Here is a 13,833-nt window from a genome sequence, read left to right on the forward strand (position 1 = left end):
GGAGTATAGCATGGATGGGCACCTTATCTTTGCGAGTTGGAATATTGAAGATGTGCAGAAGCTCTTAGCACTGTTGACTTCTGTCAAGTTTGATAAGGTGGGATGACATTTAGGAACTTCTAGATGCGAGGCTAAGGGATTTGTCTCTGAGATCTTTCTGCAACTTCCTTTTTAGTGGTATTTTGAAGGAGCTGGTATGGAATCCTGACTTTCCTTTATACTTCAAGCTTTCATGTGAATGTTGACATGAAAATTCTTTGACTGGTAATCAGGGTAAGAAAGGTATTAATGTGGATTTTTTTTTTTTTTATAATTTTTTACAGATGAAGGTTGAACTTACCATGTTGTGGCATTGTTTCCTTTAGAGTTGATATCGTGCATATTTTTTGTGAGCTTTGCTTATGATTGCATTAACCTAAATCAGCAATGCTTGTCTACTTCTTAGTGAGATGACCTCTATTTATTAATTACCCTCTCTAAATATTGTTTTTTAATTTTTTCAAAGGAACACTTGAAGGTATTAACCTTGTTGACTGTATATTGTTGGTAGGTAAAACCTGAAAGTATATTATTGATTTAATTGAATTTCAACTTTCATTCCATGATGAACATACATAGAAGACTCAATTTATCCACTTCCCATGATATCAACATTTTGATGTCAAGATTCTATCATTTACAGGTTAGGCATAGACCTCATGTCCAAGTTAAATTATGATTTATTTTTGTGCTAGGTGAATTCTTTCCATAACTATGAGAAAAGCAAGCCTTGCTGTGTTCTAGAATACCATCAATTTATTCCAAGTGAATTAACTGAACCAAATCAGGTTCATGAATTCTAGGTCTCAAAGCTGCACATACAAATCAAAGGTGGTTCCATAGCAGCACTCTATAAATGCCAAAACGTCCCTAGTCCCTATGATGCACCCATCTTACTTATGTTGGATTGTGTGTCTACTGCTGGATCATTAGGGCCATAACATTATTATACACTGAATTGAAATTTGAAACCATTTGGTTTCTGAAATTAAAGCCTAAAACCTACATTAATCTAACTCGGCACACCCTTGCTTTAGAGTTTACACAACCAAGATGCCACTTGAATTTTGCTTCCAGAATCCTGTCTCCTAACTTTTTTCACATCATTTGATACTCTGCCTTATAACCACTTGCAAACAGATCTTAAACAACATCAGTTAATGAGAATATGCAAACAGCATCAACATTATCACTTCAAATCACTATTTGGACTCCACACTCTGAACAGGCTGCTCATTCTAGTGCTTCTTTTGATTAGCGATATCTCACCCACCCAATAGCAAACCTTCTAGAACAAAATCCTCAGGAGAATGCTACTGTAAAATTTCGTTAATATGCCACTATAGATGTTTCTAAAAATGAACCAAACTTATTCTATATCCAGGGTTGGCATTATCTATCATGCATTTGCTGGTCATATGCACCTGCTGAAATTTTATGATGCAGCGGTGTTTGCCAATTTTTTTAATTTTTTGACTATTTGTTTAGCCACCTCATTTTCCTGATTGCTTTTAACTTGTTATGTTTCAGAACAATGATCTTAAGTTGGAAAGCGATACTCTTAGATACTGGGATTTATTCTCTGTGTCGAAAGATGTAGCTATTAAATACAACTGGCAAAATTCTAGATTGCTCAAACCAGTTTCTCCTGGGCGAGGATATCTGACTGCTTCTCTAACTTATGAGAGAGGAAATTCAGAAATGGCCGAGGTAATCTTCTCTTTGCTTGCTTTTTTTATTGCTTTCTTAGGATGATGCCTATTTCTGAGTTCTGAAAGCATTATTGCCTTCTGGTGGTTGTAAGGTTGGTGAAGGTTGTGCTTGTAAAAGCTTTATAGTATTGTCTATATTTGATAGCTTCTTGATCCCTTTATAGGTTCTCAAAGTTGTCCAAGAAGTTAATGTTTGCAACAAAGTCAAGTTCATTTTTGGTGAAGACAATGAGTACTTCCAAATTATTCACCTTCCTTGGGCTCCTGGGGTCTATCAGGAAGCTCAACTAAAGGCAACTGGAGGTTAATACTCTTTTACGTTATGCTACAATTGATCTGTTCTGTAATAGTTATTGATTTTCACCATCTTCTATAGGTTGTGGCAAAACATTGCAAGATTATAAATGGTCTTCTTCTGACAAGGCAACTGTTTCAATATCTGCTTCTGGTGCTGTGAAGGCAAAAAGGCCTGGTCAAGTCATAATTAGGGTGGTTTCAGTTTTTGATTCAATGAATTATGATGAGGTATATACATATTTCTATGAAATCTGTTGTCTACTAAAAGCATATCGTACTTAAAATTTTTGATTGACTTTTGTCCTTTATGCTCATTGTTTAATTGTATCTTGTCACTAAAGGAAACCAGAGTTGTTTCTAGATGAAGTGAAACTTCGGTTGATCATGGGATTTTTTTGAGAAGTCATACCTTAATAATATTTTGAATCTTATCTGATTGTTGACATGTGCAAAAAGATAATCATGTGTCTTACAGAGCTCCACAGTTATTCTCATAACAATTTTTTTGGATATTCTGTTTTGGAGCAGCATTTAGACACACTGCGTGTAATCTGTCATCACTAATTCTCTAGTTTGGAGTCTACAGATGCTGACAGGTATCCTAGGTTTGTTTTGAAAATTATCTCTCATAGTTTTACTTTACTTTCTAAAGCATATAGTACTGGTTCTGGAAGTGATGAAGGAAAAACCTATCCCTATAATTGTGTTAAGGACTGTAAGTCATGACTTATAATGTCCTCTGTGGCTATTGGCACTTAAGTCAACTAAATGGGTTTTGTTCGAAAAAGCACTTTAAATTATTGGTGCTTTTTAAGCCTGTGATCCCTGGATACATCAACATATGTTAGGGAACCCATGTTGACATGACTCAACATTGATAGTTTGATACCATATGGGATCTTAGATTGATGCCACAGCACACCCTTCCAGCACATTTAAATTTTCATAATGTACCACAGTTATTCTATACATATAACAAAGCTAATATTTGATTCTTTTTCATTGTTTATCCTCACTCTAAGGATGAAGATAGCATATAAAAGAAAAGGCGGTTGCTTTCGAGGTTTAGGAGAAGTTGAAAGATAGCGAGATACACAGGCATAAACACATGCTAATATCTAAAGGATGTGGTGTGGGCTCTCTAGCTTTAATAACATTAATAGACACATGTAACAAACACTTGAGGAAAGGGGAATGAGATGGAAGTATTTATATTCTCCTAAACTCATTCTTGTGACTAGCATTGAAGGAAAATCAGAAAAAAAGAGAAGAGGAAAAGAAAAGTAGGTTGAACGGGATGTGGAGGAGAAATACAAACTGAAGAGAATAAAGAATATTATGGAGAAGAGTGTAGAACACAGAAATAAAAATTATGAAAAAGAAGGGAAACAAGTCAAAACTGAAAGCAAAATAAAAAAAGGAAGCTTTAAGAAAGTGTGAGAAATAGTAGAAGGAAGAATAGAATAAGAGGAATAGGTAAAGCACAAATTGGAGGAAAAAATAATAAGAAAACGGGAAGAAAATAATAGAAAAATCTAATAATTAAGTGGAAGAAGAATGAGGAATGCACAAGAGGGAAGAAAAGGAACACGAAATAGAATGTAAATGATAAATTTGATATTGAGGATGTGAAAATCTTTTTAATTGATTTGAAAATTAAATTATCAAGGAGGAAGCTTCACTGGAATTGATAGAAACAGGGAGTCTCATAACTCACTGTAGCTAATGAAAATGTTTGATTCTGGATAACTACTAATTCTCCAGTGGTGCCAGAACAATAAAACAATGGTTCTACTCCATTTATTTGGCCTGATTATGATAAGTTTCAACCTTTCAGGATATGTTGAGGATTTTTATTGACAACATGCCATCAACAGCTATGGTGTTGGCAGACGACATGATTTCGGTTGATGGCATCATATCTAATCGATCTTATTATCAGGCTCCATTTTTAGCACTTATACTATCCTTTTCACTCTGATCACGGAAGTTAAGATTTTCAGTGTTACAATATCGGTAAAATCTTTATGTTGGTCTCTTTACTGCTTTCTGGTATTGCTTGAAGAATTTTTTGTGCATGCTTTTTGCTAATTGAGCTAATTTCAAATATACAGCTCAAGATCTTTGTTTTTAGTTCTTATTGCAGATTGTGATAACTCATATGCTCTTCACCATAGTTTGTGGTTCCGTCCCTTTGAGATGCTAACTGAATTACACTTGATCTTGTGCTCGGCAATTTATCCCTTACCATGTGTTGTAAATGAATCCACCCCACACCCCCCCTTTCAAAAAAAAAGGTGTTAGCATTATTCAGTCCATATTATATTTGAAAGAAATGAACTCCTTTTGCTTTTGTATGCTTTACTTTGTTTTCTTCCTGACATGCATAGGTGGTCATTGAAGTTTCCGTTCCTTCGTCTATGGTTATGCTGCCAATCTTTCCTGTGGAGGTGGTTGTAGGAACTGAAATTCAAGCTGCTGTGACATTAAAAACATCAACTGGTGCTTAACAATTGTCCACAGCTTTGTAGTTCCATTTCTTTCATTGTTTATTCTATGTAAACTATGTTTCCTGTTTTCCTTAATAGATTTATCTTCTGTCTTGCAGGTGTCTACTTTCACAAATGTGATGCTTTTAGTTCTTTCGTGAGGTGGAAAGTGTTTTCTGCCGGTGAATGCTTCAGAGTAATTGATAAAACAGGGAAGGCATGGACTTCAGATATGCTGCCTCACACTGAGGGCTCTAAGCCACTATATGGCTACCCCTGTGCATGGACATATCTGTATGCTTCTGGTGCTGGTCGAGCCATGTTGCATGCAACACTGTCCTCTGAATCACAGTCTTCTTTTCAGTTCTTGGATGGACCAATCATTCTAAAAGCAGCTTCACCTATAGCCGCATATTACCCACTTGTTGTTTATCAGGCGCAAAATGGGAATCACTTTGGTGGTTATTGGGTTGATTTGTCTAGAATATTTGCTGGGATCCAGGATTCGGATGGTACAAGTCTGAATGAGCTGTATCTTGTTCCTGGATCAGGAATGGATGTGCTGTTACTTGGAGGGCCTGAAAGATGGGACCATGGGGTTGATTTTGTAGAAACTGTAAATATTCTTGGTGAACCAAATTCGTCGGCAATCAATTCTGTCATTGTGCAGCAGGCATCCTCCAGTGGTGGGAGACAGTACAAAATTTTTGTCAATCATTGGGGAATTATGTAAGTTTTAGATAGAAGGAAATCCTATGATCTCTTTCCAGTTTGTTTTCAAGAGCAGTTCCCGTTCCAATTGTAATTATTATTCACAATCTTTTGTCAGAAAGATTTATAATCTTTGACCTTTACTTCCAGAAGATTTAATTTTTGACCATTTACTTTTTCTGCACAGAAACTGCTCTTTTCACGTGGCAATTTGGTTGGTGCTGATCATCCCATGCCAGCTATAGCAAAAGTGGAATTGTCTGTAATTTGTAGCTTTCCTTCATCCATCGTGCTCCTTGCTAATGAAGCTGGTATGGTTTTCTCTATCCTTATGGTATATTACATGGTTCTTTTGAGTATGGTTCTATAAATAGTAGTGGTAATAAGCATGGTATGGAACTGTGGATCATCTTAAATATAAGCATCATGTGGTTTCTTTGTTAATGGAATTCAAAAATTTATTGTAATTAAAGTCTATTTATTTTTTTTAACTTCTGATTTTGTTAACCGGTGTCATCCCCAACAGCAAATACACTTGATACCATAGAGGCTGCAAGCAATGCTGATCGTGGTCCAGGAAGACTCCGAACTGCTCCTGTTATAGTCTCCAATGGATGTACCATACGTCTAGCAGCTGTTGGTATTCATAAGACTAGAAGAGCTTTTGCAAACTCATCATCTCTTTGCTTGAGGTGGGAACTGAGTGGTTGCAAAGACTTGGCGCATTGGAGTGACACTAACAGTTTTGAGAGATCTGAGGCCACTTGGGAGAGGTTTCTGGTTTTACACAATGCATCAGGAGTGGTTAGTTCTGATTATTGTCACTCTGACTTCTGTTAGTAATATTTGAGTTTTGATCTACCATATCGTGTTAAAGTTTATTGAATACTTTTTAAAACTGGATGCGTTAGATGTTCTTTATTTTGCTCAAGGTTCACCGTCTTGGTATCCGATCTTGTACTGGTACAATTTATTACAATGTTGGTACATGGTTTGGTATGATACGAGTGTGGGGACGGTATGAGGCATCATATTGGTTTGATATCAATACGGTGCAGTACGTCCAGTATGGTATGGTATTGATCGGCATGGCAAGCCTTGATTTTTCTTGCACAGATTAAAAGTGTTCACTTATTCCAGTTTGATTTATGATTATCAATATATGGCATTTGTCTAAAGGTTGTCTCATCCTTTTCCTTTTTCTCAAAGGTACATAGTGTTTGTGTTGTAACTTGCATGGATTTATTGCAATTCCATTTTCTGTTGCATGCCTGAATTGCATCTGGTCATGATGTGTGTTGGTTGCCTTAAATGTTAAATTTCTATGTTGTTTTGGTTCTCTAACATTACATCGGAGTTATTATTTTCATTCTTTAACATTCGCCATCTGATTCATGTGCATTATGCATTTATGTGCTTGTGGGTGGTGTATATTATATTTATCAGAAACATATAGGTCAAAGCAGTGCTTATTTCATCTCAATATTAGCAACCTTAGCATGATTTGGGACTCCATTCACGTAAAGATGGCCTTGAAAGAAACAAAGCCCTCATGTCTCACTAAGAAGATTAAGGGTATATTTACATTGGATGGTATAGTCTTTAGGTATGGGGCATTCTTTACCCTCTAGAAGGTGACCCTGATTGTTGACAGCACTCAATATATATTTTTAAACCATTATTCATCTCCTTTCATGATGATGTAAGTCATCATCAATGGAAACAGGAAATCGTTTAGGCCTCTTTTTTGGATGAATAGAAGCTGTGTTTCTAATCAACAAATGGTAAAACATTGCCAAGATTTTTTAACCTGGTGGAAGGAATTGCTTTAAATATAAATGGTCCTTCTAACCAACATAGTGTAGGCTGTGCAGCACGCAGCCCATTAAGTCCAAAACTTGAAGGCAAATCCATGGACACCCTGTAAAAGATGTCTATGATGTAGTGATTCTGAATATCAAGGTGGGATATCATGCAATTTTTATTAATAGCAGGAGAAATAATGAAACAAATAAATTCTTTCTTGGTCATTTAGTCCAAATGGGAAAAGGAAGAAGGGGCGATTTGATCAATGAGGTTGCACAAGATTAACACGCAAATAGAAGTAAACTGGATTGAAGAACCTCTCTTGGTATAGGAAATTCTCTAAAAAAGTTCTATTGGTATGTCAAAAGGCCACTCCTTACCATGCATTAGATGCATATTCCTACCCCCAATTCAGGCATTAAACCTGATGCAGGATCATACTCAAAATATGACTCGACAATAAGGAAACACGATAGAGTTATTCTACTATAAATATAGAAATCTGGCTAAAATTCAATATTATCCCTAGGAAGGTTCACCATCTCAGTATCGGACACTGTTTGGTAGTCTGGTCCCCTTCTATTATAGTGTTGGTATGCAGTACAGTAGGAAACATGAGGCATACCAAGTGTTGATATGGTATGAGATTGCGTATTGGTATTACCAGTATAGTAGGTGTGATACTGACCAAGGACCGCCGAATCGGAACCGGACGCCGTGCCGGTCGGTTGGCGGTAGGTTCGTTACGGGTCCATACCGGTCCGTGCTGGGCTGAACCGACGGGGCAGAGAAGGGGAGAGGGAGAAGAAAGAGAGGAAGCGGAGGAGGGGGGAGAGAAGGAGAGAGAAAGGAAGAGAGGGCCTTCGTGGCTGCTGGAGGCTGTCTGAGCCTGCACCGAGGGGCGTGAGGGCAGCCGAGGCCAGAGGGCCTTTGCCTCCTCCAGTGCAAAACAAAGGTTTGCCCTTGTTTCATGATTTTTTTTTTGGGTTTTATCGCACGAAGTTGGCAACTGGGTTGCCGATTTCGCCGTATTTTATTTTATTTTTTTCATTTTGGTTGAAGTTGGCAATCCAATCGCCGACTTCAATCGAAATGAAAAAAAAATAAAATATGGTGAAGTGGGCAACAGGGTTGCCGACTTCGTGTGATAAAATGCAAAAAAAAAAAAAAGATGAAATAAGGGCGAACCCCTATTTCGCATCGGAGGAGGGCGGAGGCCCTCCTCTGGCCTTGACCGCCCTCACGCCCATGGCGCGGGCTCGGACGGCCTCCGCCGGCCTCCGGTGGCCTCCGACGGCCTCTTTTCCTCTTCCTTTCCTTTTCTCCCCCCTCTTCTCTTCTTCCTCTCTTTCTTCTCCCTCTCTCCAAGACGGCCACTGTGCCATTTTATACGTTGAAACTAGACTGGCTTCCCGCTGGTATGGTTCAGCACGGCTTAAACTGTTCAGTTCAGGATGGTTCGGCGAACGGTGATACCAACTAGTACAACAAATCTCGATCCCTAACAGAAACAAATACGGACATATGCTAGAGCTCTTTGCCTACAAATCCACTAGTTCCTGCAATGCTTGGCATGGTCTAGCTGGTGATAGTACCTACCGGCTGCACCCTATGTTGCATCAGATATAGACCATGACTTGTGGCCACGTGTCACACCACTTGGTGCATAAGAATTTCATGAAAGAGGTAAAAACATTTGGGAGGTGCATGCCTGTGAAGTAATTGTTTGGTTCATGTACGTACGTTGAATGTTTAATCTGATCTTATCCTCATATATATATATGTATATATGTCTGTCTGTCTGTGTGTAAATATAATTTGTTTTATATATATAAAAAATAAACTGTATGCATCATAGTATTAAACATTTCTGAGTTAACCATGTTGATATGACAGCGGAACAAATTTATTTAACCTATGATTACTGATGGAATTAGCTGAACCATTTTGAGATTTTTCCTAAATCCATCTACCTACTTTGCTAGCAGAGTTGCACTTTATTGGCTGTCGTGGTACAACTTTTTAGAATTCAACATTTGGATTCTAATTTATGTTAAGCAGATGATTTAGTTGATTTTTTTTTCCACATAACCTAAAGAAAAGGGAAGAAAATGGGATATAAAGTAGGCCTATAAGCACTCGGTGAGTTAAAAAAAATAAAGGGAAAGAGCTTCAGATTGTCCTTGGAAGGAAAGCCCATGGCTGGTTAGGATGGTCGGACTTGAGTGGAGAAAAGAAAAAGCAGTCTAGAAGCCTGTATTGCTATCTGTTTGCATCTATTGTGTGTACCAGACTGATATAGACCAGCACAACAGCACACGGTGATACTAGTTGGTATTCATGATAGAGCTATATCAGCCTGGTATTTAGCTGCTAACCTGCGGGCCTGTATTAATTGTAGATGAGGCACATTTGAACTGGTACATCAATCCTTGCCAAAGTGGGACGTCCATAAAGATTCATTTGCTGATGCAATACATTTTTTGGGGGGACTATTACTAGTTGATACATAATTTAGCAGACAAGGATTTATTAACAGCCATGATCTTATCTTCAACTTTAAACTTGAGGGACTCCAAAATTTTATAAGAAACTTTGTCCAATCACTTTAAGAACAAATACAGAGAAAAAGTCTTTCGGACTAATAGGGGATAAACAGTGTTAATTTGGTCAGTAGACATGATCTGGTACAACTTGCAATCTTCAAATTGTAGAGCATGAATATGAATAACAATTTCTTATCCAATGTATACATATTCTACTATTTGATAGTATATGATTTCCACACATGCATATTAGTTTATGCTGGAAATCTACTTGAATGAGTGAATCTTATTAAAAGGAGTTTTAGTTAAAGAAGTAACCATGATATCTCATGCTGTTGTCTAGGTTTCTTCGTTCTCAATGCTATATTGAGTGTATCGGCATGGTTTATGTACTAACAATATTAGGTTAGATACACATAAACTACTAGTTATTGAATAACAGTCGTCATTTCTCTTGTCCTCGTGCATGTATATGGAATTTTTTTTATGGCTTATAGTCTTTTTTTAAATCCACATCTTATATTGGCATGCTTTTTTCTCACCTAGATATCATAATGAATTTATTTGGATGTTCAAACCCTAAATTTCACTAAGATCTTGAATGCTTTCCAGTGTACCGTTCGTGCTACAGTAGTTGGTTTTCCTGAAACCATGGCCAGTCATCTTTATGAAAAAGCATTTTCATGGCTAGAAAGAGCAGAAGCTGTTCTCACCGATGCCATCCATTTGCAGGTATACTGAAAATACATGCAATTTAATTTGGTAGATTCTCTTGGATTTCTATACTAATTTTTGGTTATTATTTTGTTGAAAATCTTTGGGGTTCTTATTGGCATTGGTTGGTATGTTACAGCTGGTTTCTTCCTTGCGAGTTGTACCAGAGTTTGTCTTATTAGTTTTGGATCCCGAAGCAAAGGTATTTAACTCTTTATTCTTTATCCTTGCATATCTTTCACTTCTTTAGAAATTAGAAATAAAGAACAAGCACCTTTTGTGATCCAGAACCTATGGGCACCCATAAAAACTAATAAATTGGAAACTAGGACTTAAATCTTTAAAACAGAATTCCATTTTGCTGAGTTCTAGAAGTTTCCTTCACATGAGAGTCCTTATATCCTTTTATCAAAGCCCTGTACTCCCTCATAGTTTGATTGAGAATTTGACATGATATTGGAATTTAATTCTTGGACTTTTTGAAACATATTAACTCTTGAAATCCTTGAGCAATTCAAGTGACCCATCCCCACCTCTCTCTCTCTCTCTCTCTCTCTCCTCTTTTTGTTGTTGTAAAAAGCAGATTTGCTGTCCAAATTTTTCTTACTAGTAGAGAGCCTACAAGGAGGACAAAATATCTCTCCTCCATGAGAAGTATCTGTATACCAGATTGATTAACAAGAAAAAACATGCATTGCAACAGCAGGCATTGAGGAGAACTAGCACAAACGACAAAGTAATATTTCTTCCCAAAGACCCAAACCACTCTATATTTAGAAAACCAACAACCTATTCTATGTCGAGCTTAAAGCATTGAAATAACATGCATTGAGAGGAGCAAGCAGAAACAAAACAAGCTTTCCTAACTATTGCAAATTTAGAAAACCACAACCCTTTTTTTGTTTTTGTAAAACTTCATTCTTTACATGACTTTAGTAAATTATCTTTTTTATTATCTTGAGTTTAATAAAAAACATTATTACCAGTAGATTAATCTAATTTGAAGTAAAATTATTCGCCAAGTACTCTCAAGTCTATATTTAGAAGTTATTCTGATAAATCGGTCATAGGTTTGGAATGTAGAAACAGCATCTCTACATGCGGGTGTAAGGCTGTGTACATCTGACTCTTCCCAAACCTTGTAATGGCGGGCGTCTCATGCACTAGTCTGCCCATTTTCTCTCAATTTAGAGTGTTTTTTTTTTGAGATCAATAGTACAATTGCTCTAAATCCAAGTTCTCCTAGGACTAGGAGCATCCATGCTGATTTGCGCATGAGCTAAATTTCATTTTATAATAGAATAAATTGTTTGTCAGTAATTTTTCCTTTTTTTTTCCAAATCATTTTGAGATGTGTGACAAAATTGGACTAAAGTTTATGATATTTAACTATCAACTAATGAATATATTCTTAAATTTTTTTAAATTAATAAGCTCCTATTTTGTGGTCCTATATTTACCTTATCTAATCGATAAAAGCAAGGTTCACTGAATTGGTACCAGGGATCATATCGGCCTACAACATTTCGTATGGTATTGACCGGAGGCGTATTGAAACCAGTGGGAGTGAGAGGGGGAGGGGGGAGAGGGGAGGGAGGAGAAAAAGAGGGCGAAGTTGCTGGGGTTGTTTTTGGGAGAAATAAATTGAGAAAGGAAAGAAAGAGGGTGAAGTCACAAGGGTAATTGTCTTTGGGAGAGAAACAAAGAGAGAGAGGGCGAAGCGCGTGCTTGTGGTTGTCATTAGAGGCAGTGGTAGCATCAGAAGGTGGCATTGAAATGTTGATCCTAGCCAAACATGAGGGGGAGGGAGAGAGCGATTTGGAGGCAAGGTGATTAGGATCAGGTTGATTCAGGTAGTTCGAGGCCTATTTTGTACTAAATCTGCCTCTCAATCTGATTTCTGATTGCAACGGCTTGGTGGGCCCCAACCAGTGGTTTGGGTTGAGATAGCTGATCTTGGATTTAAGTTGCTAAAGATTTCGCATCTGACATCTCAGGCTGAACGATAAGGCAACAAACTATGAATTTGGTAATAGTAGTATGTAAGGATTTAGATCTCACAGGACGTCCCGCAGGACACCGGGATGGAGTACCATCCTATATGTCGGGACAAGGCCATCCTACCAGCATCCCAGTCATCCCAATCGGAACATCTTGGGACATCCCTTGTCTAAGAGTCGGGACGGGGCGGGACAGCAGTGCGTCCCGTTCTATCAGAAAACTGGGACAGCCATGTCTCACAGGATTTAAAGTCTTGCTAGTATGTTTTTGATAATTTGAAAATCAATAACCTACTATTTCTGAAATAGATCAAATATGAATCTATCAATCATCATATAATTACTAGAAAGTAATGACTGGTGAATAATATACTAAATTATCTTGAGACTATATTTCTATCAAAAAAATTTATCACATAGTATCCATATTAATTTATGTTGTTGCTAACCTTTTGGGCCACTTTTCGACCATACTTGGTACCCTATTGTTTGATGTATTTGTAATCATGTTTTCTGCATGTGATGTGACATTAATTATATCCCAAAATTTCAGATTTTGCATACTTTCAAAAATCAAATATTGGCCTTCTGAATGGTTAGATGACTTTACCATCTTTTGCATCAAGAGAAAAAAATGCTGGCCTTCTGAGCTATGGTTTTAATTGGTCTGTTCTTGATGCTTCCATGCATATTACTGTGGTGAGTCAGGTAAATGCATTCATCGGTCTCCATATATTCTTACAGTAATTTAGCTCTTTTGTAGGTAAATCTGTCAGTCACTGGGGGAACCTGTTTCCTGGATGCTGTAACAAATGATACGGAAGTTGCATTTATTATCCAACCGCCTGAAAGTACTCAATGTTCACACTTAATTGTTGGTGCTAGAGGCTTGGGTTCTGCTCTAGTGACAGTTCGTGATATTGGACTTTCTCCTCCTGCTGCTGCTTCTGCCCTGGTAAGTTATGCTCTGGACTAGTGCATTCTAGGATTTCTGGTAAGCAAGTTGGTTCTTTTCCTTTATTATTGTTCTTCTACCTTTTTAGCAAGATCATATTTGATAATATGCTGCATGCATGTATGACATTTTATCTCCTGGTTGCTTCAACTTATGGAATTGCAACATTTTGGTTGTTGAGGCCTCTGTCCTGTTTCATAGCAACGCCAACATAAGCCATTAAATTAATCTTGCCAAGCTCTGTCTTATCGTTAATTGTAGTGCCACTACCTCGCATTCTGTACATGAACCAAGTTGTGATCGTCCTTTTTGCTATCCTGTTTGGCACCAATTCAATACTGGTTATCATTTACTCATGTGGAACACTTACTCTTATTTGCTTATGTATTGCTGTTAGCCTGTTATCACGCCTCCTGACGTGTGACCATTGTAATTGATTCACATATCATTAAAATTTGTAACATTCTCAAAATAAACCATATGATAGAATAATGTATCACCAAAATATATTATAAACCATAGGCACTTAAATTGAATTCCTACTATACCTCCAATCATATCACC

At 37.3% G+C, this 13,833-nt stretch overlaps 1 protein-coding gene across 1 annotated transcript in view; it reads left to right on the forward strand.

The window, feature by feature from the left end:
- The window catches only part of LOC105052955 (nuclear pore complex protein GP210), a 53,491-nt gene that overhangs the window by 9,942 nt on the left and 29,716 nt on the right, over positions 1-13,833 (forward strand). The window contains 11 exon segments of the mRNA XM_073244174.1: positions 1,570-1,749; positions 1,916-2,054; positions 2,128-2,276; positions 4,439-4,550; positions 4,657-5,241; positions 5,244-5,266; positions 5,436-5,559; positions 5,775-6,052; positions 10,213-10,332; positions 10,454-10,516; positions 13,078-13,269. Coding sequence (XP_073100275.1) covers positions 1,570-1,749; positions 1,916-2,054; positions 2,128-2,276; positions 4,439-4,550; positions 4,657-5,241; positions 5,244-5,266; positions 5,436-5,559; positions 5,775-6,052; positions 10,213-10,332; positions 10,454-10,516; positions 13,078-13,269 — 1,965 coding nt within the window.

The sequence above is a fragment of the Elaeis guineensis genome, chromosome 10 (assembly GCF_000442705.2).
Source record: "Elaeis guineensis isolate ETL-2024a chromosome 10, EG11, whole genome shotgun sequence".
Lineage (NCBI taxonomy): Eukaryota > Viridiplantae > Streptophyta > Magnoliopsida > Arecales > Arecaceae > Elaeis > Elaeis guineensis.